The 23,609-nt window shown below is 37.1% G+C and overlaps 2 protein-coding genes across 3 annotated transcripts; one reads left to right on the top strand and one right to left on the bottom strand.

The window, feature by feature from the left end:
• The first annotated feature begins 4,122 nt into the window (after positions 1–4,122).
• LOC141610481 (uncharacterized) lies at positions 4,123–6,507 on the top strand. 2 transcript variants are annotated; one of them, XM_074428616.1, is made up of 5 exons: positions 4,123–4,470; positions 4,814–4,844; positions 4,984–5,112; positions 5,213–5,295; positions 5,478–6,507. In XM_074428616.1, the coding sequence occupies exons 3-5, from the start codon at positions 5,045–5,047 to the stop codon at positions 6,263–6,265; spliced, it is 939 nt and encodes a 312-aa protein (XP_074284717.1). In that variant the 5' UTR covers positions 4,123–4,470; positions 4,814–4,844; positions 4,984–5,044; the 3' UTR covers positions 6,266–6,507. The 2 variants fall into 2 exon arrangements, with proteins under 2 accessions (XP_074284717.1, XP_074284718.1); XM_074428617.1 differs by lacking the exon at positions 4,123–4,470 and having other exon boundaries at positions 4,812–4,844; positions 4,970–5,112.
• Positions 6,508–12,021: 5,514 nt separating this feature from the next.
• LOC141610465 (uncharacterized) lies at positions 12,022–21,985 on the bottom strand. Its single transcript, XM_074428615.1, has 11 exons — positions 21,812–21,985; positions 21,677–21,739; positions 20,339–20,464; positions 19,741–19,843; positions 19,030–19,100; positions 18,846–18,950; positions 13,435–13,468; positions 13,078–13,178; positions 12,785–12,844; positions 12,525–12,728; positions 12,022–12,426 (listed from the first exon to the last, which is right to left on the bottom strand). Exons 1-11 carry the CDS (start codon positions 21,908–21,910, stop codon positions 12,316–12,318), a joined length of 1,077 nt encoding a protein of 358 aa, XP_074284716.1. The 5' UTR covers positions 21,911–21,985; the 3' UTR covers positions 12,022–12,315.
• Positions 21,986–23,609: the final 1,624 nt, after the last annotated feature.

Below are 23,609 nucleotides of genomic sequence, written 5' to 3'. Positions count from 1 at the left end.
TACGATGTATATAATAGAAGAGGAGAACCAGAGTGAGTTCTAATGTTTAAAAGAATTGATACGATTCGATAACTTTCGGCCAACCTTAAATTTGTATCCAAAAATACTATATTCAGCAAGTCACAGAAAAAAAAAATCAGCATTTGGCAGGGTATAACAAAATTTTGGTAAATAATTAAGATAGTAGGGGAAAAAAATGTTTAAATACGAAGTACTTTAGTTTATTGGAAACGAGAGAAATGTTTAATAATTTTTGACAAAAAACGCTTATAAAAGCGAAGTCAAAATCAAAACCAATTAGACATTGTATATTTTCTAAAAAAAATGGGCATATAGCCAAACAGAGCTATATAATGATGGTGGTAAACATTATTAGTAAATTAATACAGAGAAACATATGTATATACTCCATAATTGTGATGAATATAATAAATAAGCAATTGGTTCATAATAAATGTTAACATTTATCGTAAATATAAGAATAGTAGCACTACAATAATAAATGTTAGTCCAGTGGTAGCTGGGTTAAACCTTGAAGCTTGCAGAAATGCAGGAGTTGAGAGGTCCCAGGTTCGACTACCAGTTGGGGCGATGATCACTTGGCCACTGCAGCCCCCGAAGGGGGTGGCTTACATGGTCCATGTGGTGGTGCGGGAATGCATGGGCCCGGGGGGACTCAAACCCCTTGTCATAAAAAAAAATTAAAAGAACCAAGTGGTGTTAGTCAAGTGGTAGCTGGGTTAAACCTTGAAGCTTGCAGAAATGCAGGAGTTGAGAGGTCCCAGGTTCGACTACCAGCTGGGGCGATGATCACTTGGCCACTGCAGCCCCCGAAGGGGGTGGCTTACATGGTCCATGTGGTGGTGCGGGAATGCATGGGCCCGGGGGGGACTCAACCCCTCGTCATCAAAAAAAAAAAAAAAAAAAAAAAAACTCTATTAAAAGTGTTCAATTATATCAGTGCATTTGTTTTGGTTGGAGTGAATGTAAATGACGATTTATTAGGCCGGTATTAAATTGTACATCATGTCAACTATGGGCGTTAAGACATACATAAAGCTAATATTTACATCTTCATAACTCTTGAGGTAGTTATGGTTTCCACCATCGTTCACACCCCTTCTCCATATGACATCCTTGCTTTTAAATGAGTCATTTTTTACTTTCATTATACGCGACTTTGACTAGGTATTTGAGTTAGACTCGGCAAGACGAAATTTGCTCTTGAAAATTTCACAATAAAGTGCATACACAATGAAGTTAATATAAATCATATTGCCAGTTAACTAATCCTATAATCAAATTTTTTAATAAAACTAATATAGATCTAATCGGATATACAAGTAATACCTACTATCTATCCTAAACTCTAAAAAATTAAACATTTACTCCCTCCCTGGTCAATAGTTTACACTATCCCTTTTTGAGTGTTTTAGTCAATAGTTTACGTTTCTGTTTTGGGTATGTTTTATACTCTCTACTTTATCTTTTAAAAATATAAAATCAATTCCTCTGTCTTTGTACCTTGGTCTTTATGTATATATTTCCTCCATCTCGATCAATAGTTATCTACTCCCTCCCATCCACTCTTTTCTTCCCTATTTCCTAAAACGGATTATTCAGGTTTTCTTCCCCTTTTCTTTTTGAGAAAGTTTTTATTAATATTATACTCCTACCTCTCTCCAATAACCAAACCCCACTCATCTCCTATATTAATATTTAATTCTAATTATTCATACCTCTCTCCAATCACCAAACTCCACTCATCTCCTTTATTAATATTTAATCCTAATTATTCATACCTCTCTCCAATTACCAAACCCCGCTCATATCTTTATCAATATTATACTCCCCGCCCTTAATCTCCGTGCCCACTTCAAAGAGGAAGAAAAAAAGTGGATGGGAGGGAGTATTACTTTTGGCACAAAGATTAAGGAAATAAATATGAGTGAATTTGGACCACATGCACATGAGCCACAAAAGGTTGCCAAAAATGGAAATAGATAACTATTCAATTATACACCCAAAAATGGAAATAGATAACTATTGATCGAGACGGAGAGAGTATATGGAGCATATGTAAACAATTTATTAAAAGATTTGAGACAGATAGAGTATTTAGTTATTGGAGTAGTTAGTTATTCTCTAAGATATAAAAATACATCTATATAATAGACATGCAACTTTAATGACTCATATCTTCATAGATATACAAGGGGATAATGATGGGTTCTCAGATACAAAAATATATTTCGTGTTTAACCGGAGACAATATCCATTGAGGTCATGCGACGCCATGACGATAAATAGAGGCAAGGGGCAGTCACTTAATCATGTTGAAATTTATATGAACTCAGATTTTAGTCATGGTTAGCTTTAAGTAACAACGTAAAAAAACAACATCACCAAGGGATGAATGCCCTACACTGATGATAGGGAACAAGTATACCAATGTCACACGAAAGATATTGTTTACATGAAGTTCATAGGAAATATCAGTCTTAATTGTAAATTATGAAAACAAATTCTATTGGTTAAAGATATAACAAATTCTCCAAACATGCTACATATATGATCGAGATACCTGTTGTTTTGCGTACCCTCATTCAGCTTTTACACCGTCTTATGCTTACATAGTCGAATATATGGGTAGATATTGTAGGTTAATCTAATTTGCGAAGCACATAAAGGTTAGCTTCGATTATCACATGTTTATTTTTGTAGAATTAAACCACATTTGGCAATACTGTTTTATGTTAACTAAAAATTGATGGTGCCTACAACAATAAAAATAGGTAACTACATAATTGAATAATACAACTGTCTCTTTGGATGTTATACAACTGATATAATTAATACCAAAGAGAGTAACTTTTACATTACAGGGACTGAAGATCCAGCAGTAATCAACTAAATCAACCAGAAGTTTTGTGCATTCCAATTTTTAACATATTTGGACTTTTTTTATATTTAGTTTAGTTGACTTCTGCTATACAACTGATATAATTAATACCAAAGAGAGTAACTTTTATATTACAGGGACTGAAGATCCAGCAGTAATCAACTAAATCAACCAGAAGTTTTGTGCATTCCAATTTTTAACATATTTGGACTTTTTTTTTTATATGTAGTTTAGTTGACTTCTGCTACCAAACATGGCAATGTAAACCAACGTTTGCAATATATTGTTCAACAAATTCTTGGAACATTCAACATGCACATTGTTAAAGATAATCTTTATTAGAGCCCCGTGCATCGCACGGGCTTTCCAACTAGTAAAATATTATTATAAAATACGGGGTGTTACAAGTCGTCTAATTTGTAATATATATACTAAGCTCGTATTATGTTTTTAGGTTACACTTTATTTACCATTAGAACTCCTAAAACTCGTAAGTTAAGTTGGCTATCATTATTTTCGGATCTACAATTCCTTTTACAATCATTTGCTACGGTACTTTAATCTTTCTTTAATTATTATTCAATCTAGTTATTCAATTGCTTAATTGTTCTTCTTACATACTTTTAATTATGTCTCCTTTTATTATTATTGTGGTTAATTCTCTTATCATGAATAGCTAATCACTTCATCTAGGGTAAAGGAGATCTAGGTTGATTAGAAGGGGGTCAAGGATTTAATTGTTAGTAACAAAGCATGAATTATCGTTTGATATAGGCTGCGATAATCAGATAGGTTAAGTTTAATGATAGTGATTGCATGTTAAACTGAATCTAAAGGGCATAACTAAATCGATCGATCTTGTGACCTTAGGTAATTCGATTGAGCTTACAATTGATTAAAATACACCCCCGGATAATTGACTTAGTGAACCCGCTCCCTAAACCTTTTAATATTATTATTTACACCGTTTATTTTATTGCAATTAGTCTTAAGAAATCAACCAAACCAAACCTTCAAGAAAATAGTTACTTTTAAGACACTTTAAATATTAACAAACTGAATATTACCGTCTCCCTATAGATTCGATACTTGTCTTGCCACTAACTATTAGTTAGTAGTATTATAGGATTATTTTGGTTTAGTTGATACAACTTTAACCTTATCAGATTTCGTGGCAGCATCTATGATCCGTCGTTGGTTCATTTTTCAACGTGGTTCCGATATGGCTTATTTACTTCTTTATGTTGATGATATTGTTTTAACTGCGTCGAGCACATCTTTGCTTCGACAAATTATTGGTGACCTCTCACAGGAATTTGCAATGACGGACCGTGGCAACTTCATCATTTCCTTGGAATACAGGTACATCGCGGCTCCACGGGCCTCTTTCTATCTTTGAATCAATATGCTCGTGATATCCTTGGCCGAGCATCTATGGCCTCGTGTAATCCCGTCTCTACTCCTGTTGACACTGTGTCAAAATTAAGCTCCACTGTTGGCTTCAATCTTGTCGATCTGTCTCTCTTTATCGTAGCTTGGTAGGTGTGCATTCCAATATCTCACTATTAGAGCATCCACAATGGTAAGCTAGTTGGTATTAGCTTACCTTTGCCACATCATTTTTTTGAGCAACAACAATTTCAAGCTACAAGTTACTCCAATGGTGAACCATTTTTAGTATTAGCTTGATGAGACCTAACTAACACACTTTTTTATTAATTTATTTAATTCTTAATTACTAAATAAAAAATAAATGAGACAACTATTTTTATTTGGTTTATTTTATTTTCTTGTGGGACCATTTGAGCTTAGGCTTGATGAGCTACTAGCTCAATTTAAGCTAGTTGATGTGGAGTCTTTCGATAGTTAAGTAAGAATTTAAATCTTTTTATTCGCAAAGTTCTTTTTATACTCGCCTGACATCACTTATGTGGTGCAAGAGGTTTGTCTCTTTATACACCCCCTCGTGAGTCGTGAGCCTCACTTTCAATTTTTATAGTGTATTTTAGCCATTTTTCTTACCTATTTAAAACTTGCTTGTTTCACTCGTATTTCCTCGTTGACTAGTGTTTTGAAATTAGTCATGAAGAAACAAGCAAAAGCCAAGGATTGATACGGAGGAAGAAAGAAAGGCGTTGGTAAATGGCGCGAAGGCTAACCACCCACTTCTTAAATTTCCAAACTTTCTTCTCAAACATTTCTTCTTACAGGTATTCTATTCTATATTTCTATTCCTCTCTTTCTCTCCTTATATTAATTTTATAAATCATAAGTATTCATGGCTTATTTCATTTATTCTTTTTTTGTCAGGTCTCAACTTTTACGTGATTCCCTTGCTCCCAATTTCACCCATCCACTTGTATATAAACTTTGTCAACCCACTTCATTTCAAGGTATTCTGTGTATTTTTTTTTGTTGGATGTTAATCATGCACTCCACGTGTTTGTTGAAATTCCTCACTTACTTCCTTTGCCCCAAGATTGGAATATATGCCATTAATGTTATATATATATATATATATATATATATAGGGCTGCATTGTGGAGTTAACTGAATATTGAATTGATATTCACAGTATCAAGATTTTATGCTAGAGGTAATAAAAAAGACTACGATCTATTTGGGCAAGGAGCACCAGGTAGTAAAGAATTCAGGAAAGCATGGACAAAGCAGCTGGATGAAGAGGACTGTGTTTGGACCGGGAGTGAAGATGATACTGATTCTGAGAAACTATCCCCTCTTCAGAAAGAAATTAGGAAAGTTAAACAGAAAGCCAAAGAACATTCGGATCGTATAAATGCTGATGATAGTGACGAGCTTTGGAGTGTATGGTCTGGAAGTGATGAGGAAAAGACTCTTTGGACTGGTAGTGAACAAGATTCTGACCGGGATATTCCTACTGAACCATATCCAAATGAGAAGAGCGATGCATATATTGATAAATTATTTGAGTTTGAAGAAACTCCAAAATATAGGACTCTTATGGAGGTATTGAAAGCTGAAGATGAGCCGGAAGAGTTGTCTCCTGGGAAGAAAGCCAGAAAACTTGCTGTCGAGAATGCCCTGAAAAAGCTCAAGAAAGGGCCAGATGGAAGGTACATGAATGTCTGGGAAGTAATGAGTGACTTGGATATATTGATTGGTGCATTTGAAAATATCGTTTCTGGACCAGAATATGCTGAGCTTAGGCAAGGAGGCCCCAAGAAACTGAACATGGAATTTTTCAAGGACATACAAGCAAAAATGAGGGATCCAAACTACAAGTTTTCTCCTGAACTGAAATTGAAACCGAAAACTAAAATCGTGCCGAAAAAGAAATGGCAGAAGACAGAATCTAGACGCAGGAAAGATCGAAAGCGGTAGCTTCATGGTATCATGTTTTCTTTGTTTAATTCATCATCCCTAAAGAGTTTGTTCAGAATTGTAGGAGCTATTAGTAGCATATGGGAGTCATGCATTTAAGTTAGGGGAGTGGAGGAAGTGAAGAACACCTAGAACATCTGATTACTGATTTCAAACAAAAAGATTTGGGAATATTATCAACTCTGTTTTGTAGGTTCATTGTTGGACACTTGGACCCCATAGTAATGTGCCTTTACGATTCAGACAATTTGTTTTTTTTTTTTTTTTTTTTTTAGGTAATAAAACTAGATTGATCCTCTAATGTAGGACCAACTTATCTCATCCTTTCGAATGATAGAGGTAAGTTGAAATCACCGGCTTTCAAACCACCTCGAAAGAGTTGGACATGAATGTCCAATAGAAGCCATAAAGTCGGCAACTTTGTTGGCTTCACGAAAGTAATGTTTTATTATCACTTCATTAAAGAACTGAAGATCTAATTTTACATCCTTAATAATACTAGATATTTCCCAAGGAATTTGCCAAGTACTACGGATTGAGTTGATAACAGATAAATTATCACCTTCTACAATTAACTTCGAGATTCCTAAGTATTTAGCTGCTAAAATGCCTTCTTTTAAAGCGAGAGCTTCAGCAACAAGAATACTATTAGATCCGCAATTTTTTGCTCTTAGCAAAACGACTTTACCATTATGATCTCTTATAGAATATCCTAGAGCAGCTTTGTTACCATCTATTTTTGATCCGTCAAAATTTAGCTTTACAAACCCATTTTTAGGTTTCTCCCACCAAATTTCCTCCTTACTAGTAGTATTTCTAACTGACACGTCTTTATCAGGATTGTTAAGATCCTTATATCTAGTCTCATTCCAAATCTTGATGTTATTATTACATAACATGATAATTTTGCTAATATTAAAATGAACATCATTAAAAATAATGTCATTTCTATGAAACCATGCATTCCACCAAATAAATACAATATTAATGAAATCGGCTTTTGGAATTAAACTTTTAAGATGATTAAGTTTCTCTATAAAGCTCTGACTTGCAATATTATCATATATTGCCAAAAAATTGTTAAAGTTAATGATATTCATGTCTTGGATGACCGATGCAATCAAGGGACACTTGAAAAAGAAATGATCTCTATCTTCAATTGGATGATTGCACAAAACACATTGAGGTGGGACAATTATATAATTTCTTAGAAGCCTACTTTTCGTAGGGAGACCATCTACACAACTTTTTCAAAGAAAAAAATTCAATTTTGGAGGAACATTTAGTTTCCAAATCCAGTAAAATTCACATTTGTTAATATTTCTATAGAACAAGCCTTGTGCTAACCATGTCGCTGTTTTGGTCGAAAAATTTCCATCCACAGACAATCCCCAAAGAAGGGTATCTGGAATATCATTGTGTGGCAATGGAATATTAACTATCTGGTTAACAATATCATTACTTACTATATCTGATAATTTACTAACATCCCATTGTTTATCAGGGGTTATGAAATCTTTAACCAAAAGATTTAAATCAAGGTTACTATGACCATCTATATTTCTAGTAAGAGGGTAAGAAAAGACCCAATTGTCAGTCCAAAATTTGATATTGCTACCATTACCTACCTGCCATCTCAACCTCTTTCTAAACATGTCCCGAATACTCATGAGTTTACGCCATTGCCAGGAGCAAACTGAATTAGGCTTATGTTCAAAAAGTGAATAATTTCTCAAATATTTCTTAGTTACCACTTTGACCCATATATTATCCTTTTCCATAAGAATTTTCCATAAAAGTTTCATTTGAAGGGCTTTATTAGCTACTTCAAAGGATTTTATTCCTAATCCACCAAGAGACTTTGGTAAACAAACTTTATGCCAACCAATTAAATTAGGAGAACGCTGTGTAGGATTCTTATTCCATAAAAAATCTCTATTAATTTTGTCTAATTTGTTATGGATACTTGAGGGAAGGAGGAAACTTTGCATTTGAAAGGTTCCCTTCGAGGCAAGGTTAACATTAACAAGAACCAGTCTACCAGCTTGCGATAAAGAATTCGCTTTCCATTTCGATAATTGAGCGCAAGAGGAATTAATAATACTTTCAAACATATTTTTAGTAACTCTGCCGTCAATTAAAGGACAACCTAAGTACTTACCCAAATGAGCTTCTTCGTTCATACCAAGAATACCTCGAAAAGACCCATGAAGTGAGCGATCAATATTTCTAGTGCACTGGAAAGTCGATTTGTCGAAATTAACAAATTGTCCAGAAATCGTGCAAAAATTATCCAAAATAGATTTAATAGTTCTACAGCTCTGATTAGAGGCTTTAGCAAAAATGATAGTGTCATCCGCAAAAGTTAGGAATGGAATTTTTTCCAATCCAGATCCAATTCTAATACCAATATCACTAGAACTAATATCGCTATTCTTTTTGTAGAGATCTTGCTAAAACCTCAGCACACATAATAAAAATATATGGCGAAAGTGGATCTCCCTGTCTAATACCTCGAGTAGGTGTGAACACGTTCCCCGGTCTTCCATTTAGAAGAACCGAGAAAGAAACAGTTTTAATACATTCCATAATCCAAGAAATCCAAGTAGGATTAAAACCCATTTGCGTAAAAGTCTCTTCAATAAAGTTCCATTCAAGTCGATCATAAGCTTTCTCCATATCAAGTTTAATAGCAATCCATCCCCCTTTACCTTTTTTACGCTTAAAAGAGTTAAAGATCTCATGCGCTAGAAGGATATTATCCTGAATAAAACGATTAGGTGTAAAAGCACCTTGATACGGATGTATAACCTTATGTAATACACTTCGGAGACGAGTTGCTAAAATTTTCGAAATAATTTTATAAATTGTTGAACAAAGACTAATTGGCCGAAAATGGTTTGCTGATTGGGGGTTATCAATTTTAGAGACTAATGCTATAAAAGTATGATTGACTTCTTTAAGAAGTTTACTAGAATGGAAAAATGCTAAAACTGCTTTGGTAACAGAATTTCCTACTATATCCCAGTATTTTCGAAAAAATTCTGCAGGATAGCCATCAGGTCCAGGACTTTTATCTGCAGCTAAATTGAAAACAGTTTCTTTAACCTCTTCCTTACTAACCTTACTCGTAAGAAAGTTGTTATCTTCATCCGTTATTATTCCACTAATAGACCTAAAGTCCTCATTTTTATCAAAATGACAAAGATGATTGTTTGTAAACCTCAATTTGAACTCATTAGATATTTCTTGTTGAATGAGATCTTGATCAATAAAAAGAGCACCATCCTTATTAATGAATTGCTTAATACCATTTCTACTACGTCTAATTGTAGCATGATTTTGAAAATACTTAGTATTATTATCTCCAAAGTTAGCTTTGTCTATTCGAGTTTTTTGTTGCCAATAGATACGTTTGTAGTCGAGGAGGGCATCACGCTTTTTTAGCCATTTCAACTGTGCGACTTCTAAAACCGATGAATGAGAAGAACCAAGTTGGTTTTGTATATTCTCTAACTTTTTTTCAGCAATCGAAAGTTGTCTAAAAATATTTCCGAAAGTAGATTGATTCCATTTTTTAGCCTTTTCCTTCAAGAATTTGCATTTTTGGGAAAGACAAAACATATAAGACCCCTGAAACTGGTATTGCCAACACTTTTTTACCAATTTACTAAAATCATCTCGAAGAGTCCACATAAGTTCAAATCGAAAAGGCGGGGCTTTCGTATGAAATTGGTCATGAAACTTCACAGAAATTGGACAATGGTCAGAGCTAGTGAACGCATGATGCACAAACTGCATGTTTGGATAAATACTAATCCAATTAGGAGATGCTAAAGCTCTATCAAGGATTTCAAAAACATTTTCAGAACCAGCTTTCCTTTTTCTCCAAGTGAAAAAATTACCGGAAAAAGGTAGATCCACACAATTAGTATTACTTAAAAACTTAGTTAATCTTAAACAACGTGCATTGGTAACTTTTGCACCTCCTTCTTTTTCACTAGGACTCTTAATCTCGTTAAGATCCCCTAATAATAAGAAAGGCAAATCAAGATTAAGAATAAAGTTCTGAAATTCATTCCAAAAGTCTGTTTTTTCGGCCGGTTGAGCAGGAGCATAAACAAAAATAAGGCAAAATACCACATTATTCGTTAAGTCACACACCTCACAAGCAATGAATCTGTTCGACTTAAAAGTGACATTTATCGAAAAGGTCATGGAGATAGACTCTTTCCAAAATAACCAAATACCACCTGATAAGCCAGTACTAGGGATAAAATCACAATTATTGAACCCATAATTAGCTATCAGATGAGGTTCGGGCTTAGAAGTTGATTTAGTGTCGCAAATAGCTAAAATTTAATTCCATTTGACGAGCAAAAGAAATTAAGCTCTTGGGCAAAATTCTTTCGTTTAGTACCCCTAACATTCCAAAATGCAATATTCATAAGACATATACTGAGGCAAAAAAAATGCATAAGTGACTTTATAATGTCACAAAGTGCTAAAAGCAGCCATAACCTACCAAGTTTATGTGCCATGTTACGAATACTAAGGATTGTAAGAACAATTGGATAAGATCCAAAACTATGATTGGTTCTAATTAAGACGACAAATTCCCGTTCAAGCTTAAGAGAAACAAAGTACTGAGAATCTGCCTTGCTCAAAATATGAAAGCAAATTGTAGCCCAACAAGTAAAAATAAAATCGTGGTCACACTCAGCAAGCATGATAAACCTCGCTAGAAAAGGCCAACAATACTGCATAAGATCATCAAAGTGAAAAATACCATCCTCAATAAAGAACAATATCTTTTCCTTGATACCTTTAGAATAGCTACAGAATGAAAATATGCCAAAAACTTGAGACAATATGAATTCCATAGTAGCATAAAAAAGCGACAACTTTCCGTCGAGGCTAAAATAAACACTCTTAACTGACAACAATCTAGCATGAGAACTTTCAACTTGGGGAGAGCCTAAAACCAAAGTTTCTTTGATGTAGACAAAATACTGATAAAAGCTCTCCGGTTCTAAGTTGGAGAGCAAATCAATGTCCACAAACAAAGAAACTGAAGAATTAGGGGAAAAGAGGGATTCCAAGGAAATGAAAACCTCAAAAATGGACAAACCGAAAGGGTAATGGCAACTTACTTCAGACAGAGGTGACCTAATTGAAGATCTAGAACCCAAAAACAAAGACAAGTTTGTCATCCGGGAAAAGAATCTCACCTGTGGTGACCTCGAAACAGAAGGAAACGAGATTTGATCTCGAGCAGAAATAGGTGTCTTAACTGAAGAGCTAAACGCCAGAGCGGACTTTAGAATTCAATTTGATTCTCTCCGGTGTTGTATTTCTTTATTTGGTAAGTACATGGTAATTATTTTTTCACATACGGACTTTACTTTTTTTCATTTACTTTCCATCTAATACCCTTCTTCTATGACTAATGGCAACGTCAAAGACATGTTAATATAACACTAGCATTGTATCTCTAATACAACTTGATTTTTGTGTGTGTCTGTATTGTGCATCATGCTGTATTTACATTTTGTTTCATTTCCTTCCCCGGAAAATTTGGACCCAAAATTACTCCCAAACAGATTTCCATTCCATGTGCATATAGCTCCAGACCCTGGTATCCAAATAACTCTGCCAAAGAGCACCGGCGAGCTCCAGACCCTGGTATCCATTGAGGCATTGATGCGAGCAGAGGACCACAACCAGGGAAGATCATTCAAAAACTGCTCTTTCTATTTTAAAAAAAATTAAAATTCAAGATTAAGCAAATATCCCTTTGAAATTACATTTCTAACTCTGCCTTTGTTTGTATAGATACGAATTATATAAGCAACTAGCTAGGGATCTCAAAAATGGTACTAAAGTTCAAGGCACCTTTTCTATTCGCTTATAAAAAAAGGATGCGAACCACAAAAAATGAAAATTAGATTTCTTTTTTCTGCCTCTTTTGACTTGTCTTCATAGCTTTAGCGATTATAACATCCGTTGCTACTTTTCCAAGGATGCCAAGTGAAAAAGTACACCAGCTTTCATCTATCGCGTTGCAGTATTATAAGTTTCTGCAATTTCAGGCCTTTCAAGCCATTCCAAAATGAGGTTGCATCCATAACTTTCTTTCCTGAGACTTGAACTTCTAAGACCTGTACCGTGACCATTCAATCCGGTCACATAATTGAAAACCAGGAAGCTTATTCATGGACAGATGGAGTACCATGATAAAAGGAACCTAAAGTATTACCTCCAATGCAGTCTCTTTGCCACATGGAAAGATCAATGCACCATTCCTGAAAGTTACAACATCATCCTCAGCAGTCCGAATGCTGGCAGCATTGGAAACTCTGGTCGTGATGATTTTAAGATCTAGGATTTTCTTTACAACATTTGCGGTGTCCATAGCTTGAACCCTAACTCGAGTTCCAGGCCAACCTGCAAACGCACGAACCTGGAAATGTTGTGTCATGACGCTGAAATTCATGAGCAAAGCCATGAGAGTATTACCTTGTTGTGTACGACAAAAGCATCTTGATCAAATGATAGCCATGATTCTTCTTGAGCAATCTGCACAAAACATGAACATTCATTAACAACCACACAGTTATAGTTATACTCCCTCTTTCCCTAAAATAATGACAACATTTGACCTTTGCAATCAACTAGTTCGACTTTGACTGTCATCAACCAAATTTGTAAACCAGGGGAATCATCTTTCTTAGTTTATGCCAAACTTATACAGGAAACCACTGTGCTTGAAAAATTGTTGATTTGTGAAGGTGTGGATGTAGAATGGGTACCTTGGGAGCCAAGGTAGCGTTAGAATCATCTTGAGGTCGAGCTTTATTACTTGCTGTTCCGTCAAGTATTGACGGAAGCTCGCGTACTAGAAGTCCGGATCCTGTGAAAAATACAACACAGTATTAACACGGAGTAAATTAAACGCATTATGACAGTACAGGATAAGCTACTCTTAAGCTGCTCCTCCTAATTTATAGTCCCAATTAAATGCATTACAACAGTACAGGATTAGCTCAATGCAAGAATAATAAGATATAAGTAAATTAAACGTGTGAATTATTATTAGTGAACTATCCCATATATATCAAATGGGAACTTGAATAGTTGAATGATAAAAATGGTTGAATGTGACACACCCAGACCAAACAGCAAATCCAGCAATTCTGGCGCCTGCATACAAATTGATAAAATAACATTTTGTAAGTCGATTGCACTAGCCGCTTGATAACTTCATACTCCCTCCATTTCAATTAAATGTTCCACTCTCCCCTCAAAATTTACCTCAAAATTATTGTCCCCTTTCTAAATTTAGCAAGTATTTACAGTATAAATCACTCATTTTTGCCATTCAATTGTATAAATGCTTGAGTCTTCGCTTATAACAGTTTTGCATTAAGACTTAAATCATAACGATGAGTATGCTTATTATTTTTATTCTTCTTTTTATTTTGATAATACTGTTACAACAAATGGCTGGAAATAACGAAATCCCAATGCCAAGTGCCACACTTGGACGCGAGTCCTGGCTGAAAGCTTTCATGGACCACATGAATCAGTTCACACGTCTGAAAAACGACGGATCCAACTTTGCGGACTGTGCGGAATGCTGCCATTGCTGACGGTAAGCTCAAGTACTTAACTGAGCCAATAACGGTAAACCCAGGCCCTAATGTAGGAGTTAACGAGTCACTTGCTTATAGTGATTTCGTCATAGTAGCGGGTGCGATAAAGAACGTACTCATCTTTGCAATGGAAACCAATTTGCAGAGACGCTTCATTGCCCAGGTGCAAACAAGATTTTCACCACGCTCACTAACGAGTTCTCAAAAGCACCGAGAATCGTTACTTATGAGCATACCTGTCGCTTCTTTGATGCGAAACTCCAGAAGGGTCAACCGGTTAGCCCACACATTCTTAACATGATTGAGAATGTCGAGAAAATGGAGGCACTTGATTGCAAAATCAGTGAGAGCATAGTCATTGACCGTATGCTTCATTCACTTCATGACGGTTTTGCCCTTTTCAGGGCAAATTACTACATGAATGACTTGAAGAAAAGTCCTCATGAGCTACACTCACTTCTCGTACAGACCGAGAAGGATATGAAATTGAGTGGGAGCATGAAGCAAGATGTTCTCATGATTTCCAACAAGAATAAGGGTAAGGGCAAAGCTCCGCGACCTAAGCGTAGGTAAGCCAAAGTTTAAGAAGCCAGGAAACGGTAAGAGTGGGCCTGGTGAGACTAGTGGCTCACAAGGCAAGGCAAAGAGCAAGGGCGGTGACATTGAGTGCCACCATTGTCACAAGACTGGACATTGGAGGAGGAACTGTCCCGTGTACCGTGAGGACATAAAAGCAGGCCGCGTCACTCCTGTTGGTATGTCATCTTATATTCATATGATTGGGTACTTGATACTGGTTGTGGTTCTCATCTGTGTAATCATTTCCAGGGCCTAAAAAACATCACACCTTTCGGAAAAGGTGATGTGGACCTGCGAGTCGGGAATGGAGCTAGAGTTGCTGCAGTCTCAAAGGGAACATATGTAATCCAACTCCCTAGTGGTTTTGAGTTATATTTATATAACTGTTACTATGTACCCAGTTTGTCTAAGAACATTATTTCTGTTTCCGTACTTGATAAGGACGGTTTTTCATTTTCAATAAAGGATAATAGCTATATTTTCTCTTTTAATGAAATGATTTATGGCAAAGCGGTTTCCATGAATGGAATTTACATCTTAGATCAAACTACAGATATATTACACGTGAATAATAAGAAATTAAAGGTTGGTGACAAAGATCAAACCTATCTATGGCATTGTCGAATGGGACACATAAATGAAAAACGTGTAAAGAAACTCGTCGAGAATGGGACTATTCCCGCATTCGATTTTTCTACATATGGCACGTGTGAATCATGTCTCATTGGCAAAATGACTCGAATTTCCTTCAAAGGTGTTGGAATGCGCGCTAGTGACCTATTAGGACTCATACATACTGACGTATGTGGACCTATGTCAATTACCGCTAGAGATGGCTGTAGATATTTTATCACTTTCACGGACGATTTGAGTAGATACGGATATGTCTACTTAATGAAGCATAAAAGTGAGTCCTTTGAGAAATTCAAGGAATACCAGAACAAGGTTGATAACCAACTGGGTAGAAAGGTTAAAGCACTCCGTTCAGATCGGGGTGGCGAATATCTTTCAAATGAGTTTGATCAACACCTTAAAGACTCTGGAATCGTTTTAGAGTTAACTCCACCTGGAACACCTCAATTAAATGGTGTGTCCGAACGGAGAAATCGAACATTACTTGATATGGTTCGATCCATGATGAGTCACACGGTAGTACCTGATTCATTATGGGGTTTTGCTCTTTTGTCAGCTGCTCTTATACTTAACCGAAGTCTGACTAAAGCTGTCGACAAGACTCCATATGAAATGTGGAAGGGAACGGTCCCTAACTTGTCCTTTATTCGGGTTTGGGGCTGCGAGACTTATGTCAAGTGGAGACACGAGGATAAGCTCGGCCCGCGATCGATCAAGACATACTTTATTGGTTATCCAAAAGGAACGTTTGGTCATTACTTTTATTCGCCTACCGAACAACGAGTTTTTGTTGCGGCTAGTGCAAAGGTCTTAGAGAAAGAATTTCTCGAGAACAAGACAAGTAATAGAACCTTCGTGCTGTCAGAGATTCCAGAACCAACAACCGAGGAACAGATGGAGGAAGTTGTTCCTCCAACTGATGATACGGTTAACATTCCTCAGGAACCTAGGAGGTCGGGTAGCGTTTCTAATCCTCCGGACAGATACATTGGTATGGTCGAGGAGAGTGACGTTTTGCTTCTAGAGAGTAATGAACCCGCTACCTATAAAGGTGCCATGACCTGTTCCGACTCAAAGCTATGGCTTGAAACCATGCAATTCGAGATGGACTCCATGTATGAGAATGACGTATGGGATCTAGTTGATTTACCTAATAAGGTAAAACCTCTACAGTGCAAATGGCTTTACAAAATAAAGCGTTACGTAGACGAGCGCAACCGATACCTATAAGGCACGACTAGTGGCAAAAGGTTTCACTCAAGTGCACGGATTGCATTATGATGAAATTTTTGCACCCGTAGTTATGCTGCATTCCATTCGGATTATCTTAGCGATTGCCGCTTTTCATGACTATGAAATTTGGCAAATGGATGTGAAAACCGCCTTCTTAAACGGTTATTTGGAGGAGGAGTTGTACATGGTACAACCCGAAGGTTTCATAGATCCTGAAAATCCTAAGAAAGTGTGCAAGCTTAAGCGTTCCATTTATGGACTTAAGCAAGCTTCTCGGAGTTGGAATCATCGTTTCGACCAGGTGATAAAAGAGTATGGTTTCACTCGATCGGTCGAGGAACCATGCTTATATATCAAGTCGAGTGGGAGCAAGATTGTTTTCTTGATATTGTATGTCGATGACATACTCTTGATTGAGAATGACATTCCTCTCTTATCTTCGGTTAAAGGATGGTTAAAGAACCATTTCCGGATGAAAGATCTGGGTGAGGCACAACGATATGGGAATCCGTATCTATCGAGATAGATCACGACGGACGTTATCACCGAGTCATGAGTCTTATTTGGATAAGATTCTTGAAAGGTTCAAAGATGACCAACTCAAGAAGGGAACCTTCCAATGACGCCGGGATGCATTTGAGCGAGTCTCGATCACCCACGACGCCTACGACGCTGAAGGGATTGAGCGCGTGAGTCGTGTTCCTTATGACATCGGCCATAGGATCAATCATGTATGCCATGACATGCACACGCCCAGGCGTGGCATATCGTGAGTATGACGAGTCGGTACCAAAAGAATCCGGTGAAACACATTGGATAATGTTAAAAACATCCTTAAGTACCTACGGAGGACTAAGGATAGGGTAGTGACTTATGGAGGAGATACTAAGCTACGCGAATCGGTTCGCAGATGTTAGCTTCCAAACGGATCGAGATTATTCAAAATCTCGGTCGGTTCGTCTTCACTCTTAATGGTCTTCACGGTCGGTGGAAGAGTTCCAAACAGGATGTTGAAAGGATTCTACCACCGAACTGAAGTACTATCTTTGCTTCGGAAGCAAAGAAAGGAAGCTATATGGATGCGTCAATTCTTACAAGGACTTACGATAGTTCCTAATTCGAATGACCAGATCACTATCTATTGTAACAATAGAGGTGCCATCTTACAGGCTAAGGAGCCAAAGTCTAGCAACAAGTCTAGACATGTACATCGGAAAGCTCACCTAATCCGTGATTACGTGAAGCAAGAAGAGATAGTGATTGACAAGATAGCTTTGGATGACAACATCGCGGATCCTCTCAATAAATCGTTGAATTATGATAAGCATGAAGGGCACGTTATTTCCATGGGAATTAAATGTGTTCCTGAGTTGTAGTAGTTGATTATGGATTCGATACATTATCCTTTTCATATACTATTTATAACTTCATCGTTTTATTTCATATTTTGTTTTTCATGTGGATTGTCTGAAACTGACAATTCAACGCCATAAAGTGAACTGAATTACATTATATTTGTTTTGGTCCGTAATCGCCTACATGAGCTGATAACTCTGGCTATTATATTGTGCAGTCGATTGATGGTGGGTACAACGGGCCATAAGTCAAACAGTTGGCTGATCGGATGCGAGTTATAACGATACCTCGTAGGACAAAATTTGTGACAACGTAATGGAGTCCTAAATGTTTAAAAACATTCGGTGCCAGGTCGTGGAGTGGACGTCCATTGTGTTCCTAGAGTCGATTCTTTTGACTATCGACTGTCTCTTGAGTAAGGCAGTTTTTGGGTGACTTTGGTTTCTTTCTCATGGTCTCCCGTAACAGGAGGCTAAGTAGATTTTTTCTGGGTCATTTCATACTGTGCTTATATCTGCAGGATTCGAGGTTTAGTTATTTCTCAGGGCCACTCGAGGAGTTGTAACTGAAATGCATGGCCATGCTCGAATGATGATTCATTTATCAGTTAAGTTACTCTCTAGTCGGGGAAACCACTCTTGATATTGATCACTTGTTAGCTTTCTTAAATCCATCCAAAATAGAAAGTAGGACAAAATAAATGAAATGGAGGGAGTATTACTTAAGTGAGACGGTAAACTGAGAGCAGATGCACCCCCAAAACCCCAATTAACTACATAAGTATTTACACGAGGAAAGTTTAGCGAGTCATTTTGTTCTATTCCATCATTTTTCAAAGCCAAAGAACAATGAGACCTCGGAACTATATTTTTGATATATTTAACCGTATCACCCTATCTAATACATCATTTTTGGTAACTGCATGCTACAGTACTAAAAGCATCCATCAAAAGAAGTATTTACCGTAAGTCTTATTAAGACAAGATTAAGGTGAACTATGATGGCCTCATGGGTACATTATCAAAAACCAAATATCAAAAAGTTCATAGCCACAGACCACAGCTACACAGGCTATACTGGAATGGAAGATCGCGAGAATTGCAGTTCGTGCAAAGCATGCGTACCTTAATATTTTCATCAACAGTAATTCGTTCAGAAGCAATGACAGGACCAGAGTCCAACGCTCTAACGGTGAATGCTAATGAAACACCCGTTTCATTCACACCATCCTGGAAAATTTTCAATCTCGATGACTTAAAATATCAAGAATCGGTCATTTTACAAAGAGATTCATAAAAGCATTTTAACCTGCAATGCTCTTTGGACAGGAGCAGCACCACGATAAAGGGGCAGCAAACTCGGGTGTATGTTAACTGTGCCTATGTAAAAGGAAAACAAAAAACTTTCAAGTTTGGGTTTGTCCGAAGACGAGCATAAATCCGAAATCATAAGAACAAAAGAAAAGGATCCTCATTGATTGTTTATCAACAGAAACTGAAGCTAAAGTTTAGGAGGGAAAGCCATATTACCAAAAGACGTATGCACTAATCCAGAGTATATTTGTGTATGACAAAAACGGATACAGATTTTCTGACATTTCTTTTCAAAATCAGGAATATACAAGGGTATTTCAGTCATAAATCCCTTGAAAGAGTAGCATCGATCCTTCTCAACATGACCTCTCTTTAGGAAGTAGCAATTATTAAGGGCATAAGGCAGTGCAGGTGGTAAAAACAAAATTTTAATGTAGCTCTCAAGTCTCAATCAAGCATCAAAATAAATGTGCCCCATCTGGATTACCCGTTCTTTGCCAACTAGCTATCTATCAGGTCTATAAGCCTCAAGCAGAAAACACAATGGGGTGACTCTCTAAATCTTATAACCTACGGCACTTGCTACAAGTCAAAAATGAGATTAAGTATCCTCTCCTCCCTCCTTAAAAAAAACTACGAGAAAATAATTCTGAATAGATAAACCAGAAAGCCGGTGATTATGATCAGTCAAGAGATAGTGACCTACCATGTGTTGGAATCTTCAGAAACTTGGTGGGCAGAATATTCCCATATGCCGCTGTGATACATAATTCAGGTTCTAAGGCTTGTAAACTAGCCAAAAATGATTCCTGTGTAGCATAGCTACATGAAATTATCATTGAATGACATTGTTTATCATTTATTACACGAGTTAGAGAAAACAATAGCTAATAACTATAACAAAGTTCTTTAGATGGAGAACAACTTTTGGACTAGTTTGGCTAACATATACATAGGATAGGAAAATTCTCAACTTGGAGCTTCTAAAAATCATAGTCCAGACTCCAGAGTTGAATATTTGCCATAACAGACTCCCAAACATTGTTGGACATGAATGGACAAAGCGAAAAATAACAAGTAGCGTCATTCGAAAGATTATATCCATACCCAGATCCAAATTACTAATGGTTCATATGAGTTGAATCAATTACAATGCTCCCGTTAATTTAAAAACCCGAGCTTCAGTTGACGCCAGGGTTTACCGTCATGTAAAAGTTGACAACATGTAAGTATTAATATGAATTGGGATAACAAAAAATATCTTAACTTAGGCCTTTTTTAGATAAGAAAGAGAGTATAATCACCTCACTGGCACGGTAGGGAGTTAAAATGAGATCTGGAGAAAAGCCTCTATCCATTGCATATTGTGCAACGGGAGAGGGAGGTGCCATTCTGCCCCTTTGAGGCGGTTGGGTCACAATTGCTGCAACCTAAATCAAAATTTGTTTGAAATAAGACTCAGATTTCAACAAGTATAGCATATCTCAACAAAAAAAGAACGAACTTTATTTTCGCAGTACACATTTTACTCATTAGAGTACATTTATACTAAAATTTCCATTATCTACCCTTGACTAAAAAACATCAACCCTAATTCTCTCTACCTTCTTTCTATACGACCTTCTCACTATTGTTAAAATCATTAACTTCCTTCAATCTCTTTGAAATTATGCAATTATGAATGATTATTCGAATATAGAACAAGTATTTAATTCACTAATGAAATTGACTCTTTGTTATAGTTTTGTACTGTGTCTTTTTTAATTAGGGTTTATGTTCAAATTGATTATTGTTAATTGGTGTGGGATTGTGGGTGACATAAATCCGGCGCAAGTGACCAATAGTGGTGGTGTTGGTTTGGCTGGCTGGCGAGTGTTGACGGGTAGCCCACCCAAGTGGTCGCTGGTGTTGAGGGTTAATGTCGTATAGAAATTAGAATACGGAGTAGAAGCGTAGTACATACTCCCTCCATTCAACTTTTATCACCCCACTTTAATATAATACCTCTCACATAAATTGGAGAAATGGGGTGATAATTGTTGAATGGAGGGAGTAGTTAATTAGCCCAATTGCATTTACTTAGTACCCACCAACTATTATTGTACTACATATAGAAAAAGTAGTCAGCGTCATTAGTAATGTACATAGTAGTACTCCGTAGTACAGCAATTACATATGCATTAATAAACTCCCTAATTACACCAACGCAGTAATGTATCATCGACAACAATAATCGGAACGAAATTAGAGGAGAAGAATGGAGGTGTGAAATTAGAGTGAATAGATTAGAGAGATTAGAGAGGGAAAATGGAGAGGGGAAATGAAAAGGGTACAATTGTCAACAGTATATGTGTACTGCGAAAATGAACACCCAAAAAGAAGATCCAATAACCCAAGGTATTATTTTAGCGCAGCAATGAACAACAGATATTCTATGAGCCATTTTTGCCCATAGTTGACATATTTAATAAAGATGAAAACTTTACAAGTAATTTCATCAAATGTCTACAACAGCAGCAGCATTACCCCATTGTCTCAATGGCTCCCCCGAATTGTGGGGTTGGATGATTGGATGAAAAATAAAAAAAGCTGTAATCCCACATAGATAAAAGTTAAGAGAAAGATGAAGAAAAGGGAGAAACCTGGAAAAAAGAATCTGAAGACTGAGATGCATTGAAAAGAGTGTCAAGTACTTGAACACACACCTGCACGACAATAAACATAAGGATGGAGTAGAAAAGGATGAATACAAAAAAGATGCATTGAATTAGTAATACCTGGGGAGTTCCCAGAAAAACTAATGGCTTCTTCTTCTTCAAGGAAGAGGGAGTGGTGAGACAGCAGAAACAACGTCTTAGCGTCAAGCTTGTGTTCATCTTGCTCTCTTCCCTTCTACACCCGCTATCTTCTCCTGCACAATATGTTTTGGGTTTTGGCTCATGCTTTTTCACCTCTGCACATCCTCATTTACCATTTATACCCTTATCATTTTTATTTGGAATTTTTAAGGATACCCCTTGTCATTTTTTCATCCCTCGTCCAAATGATTTTTAATCGAGATTAATTTGATGTAATTACATTATACAAATTCATTATACTATATAGTTTATTAGTTGTACAGTTATATAAATATGTTAATTTTTTAACATAGACAAATATAATATAAGTGGTTATATTTTAGAAACTATGAAAAGCTAAATAAATCAAGATTTCCAAAAGATACGATATTGCATAATATGTATATTTGTACTTTATTTTGAGTATAATAATCAACGCTTTTAATTGACATTCTAATCTAATCTTTAATATTTATTTAAATATGTAAATTTAATACAATGAGATAATCAACTGGTTTGAAAAATAAATTTGATAAACACAACTAACATAGGTAATGATTTAGCGCAGAAATAGCTTTGTTTGTAGTGAAAATACTTATAATAACATTGAATGTAACAAAAATGATACTCCGTGGTAATCACTCATATAAGTAGTAAAAGTAGTAACAATAATAATAGTGGGGGCATGACCCGAGCTTTGCCTGGAGGAGCTTGTGGGGGGCGAAATCTTTGTTGATGGAGGGTCTTCTATGGAGGATTGGAGATGGGAAATCAGTGAGGGTGTGGGAGGATCCGTGGCTGCCAGGGGAGCGGGGGCAGAGGGTTCCTTTGCCAAACATCGAGGCTGAACCATCCATGTGCGTGGCTGCTTTCATCGATAGAGAAACGGGGTCGTGGAGAGAAGAGGAACTTCATGCTTTTGTATCTGAGGACGAGGTAAGTCGTGTCTTATCAATACCGTTGAGTAGAGATTGGGTGGAGGACGCTCCTTACTGGTGGGCCAGTCGAAACGGGGAGTATACGGTAAAAACGGGGTATTGGTTGGGGATGGAGCCGTTGAGGGGCACGCATTTGCATAGGGAGGAGGGTGATGGCTTGTGGAACGCGTTGTGGGGGTTGAAGGTCCCACCAAAACTCATCCATTTCCTTTGGAGAGGGTGTGCGGGTATGCTGGCGGTTAGGACAAACTTATATCGTCGTCATTGTTGTCCGAGTGAGCTGTGTGTTTTGTGTGAGGAAGAGGTTGAGACGGATGTCCATGCGGTGTTTCAATGTGGCTGGACACGGAGGTTTTGGGTGGCGAGTGGTTTTACTGAGGCTATGGATGGGGCACCTCAAACCTCATTCCGAGATTGGATAGCTTGGGCGCTGCAACATATCGATGGTAATGCAAAGGGGAGGTTCCTTGCTCTCGTTTGGGCAATGTGGACCATAAGAAACTCTCGTATCTTTGAAGAGGAACCGTGCAACCCGGATGTGGTGGTTATGGGGTTCGAAAGGATGGTGGCGGATTACCAGAACCTTGCTAGAATGGAGGGGGAGCAGGGAGGGGAAGCGAATGCAGGGAGCAGGGATACATGGGCACCACTGAGGGAAGGAGTAATAAAAATCAACACGGATGCGGCATTGTTGGAGGACTCTACTGTTGGAATGGGTGTGGTGGGCAGAGATTCCGCGGGACAGGTGGTGCTGGTCGCTTGCAAGAGAGTGAAGGCAAGGTGGACGGCAGAGATGGCGG

The sequence above is a fragment of the Silene latifolia genome, chromosome 1 (assembly GCF_048544455.1).
Source record: "Silene latifolia isolate original U9 population chromosome 1, ASM4854445v1, whole genome shotgun sequence".
NCBI classification, from domain to species: Eukaryota; Viridiplantae; Streptophyta; class Magnoliopsida; order Caryophyllales; family Caryophyllaceae; genus Silene; species Silene latifolia.
This window is presented reverse-complemented; position numbering and strand designations above follow the sequence as displayed.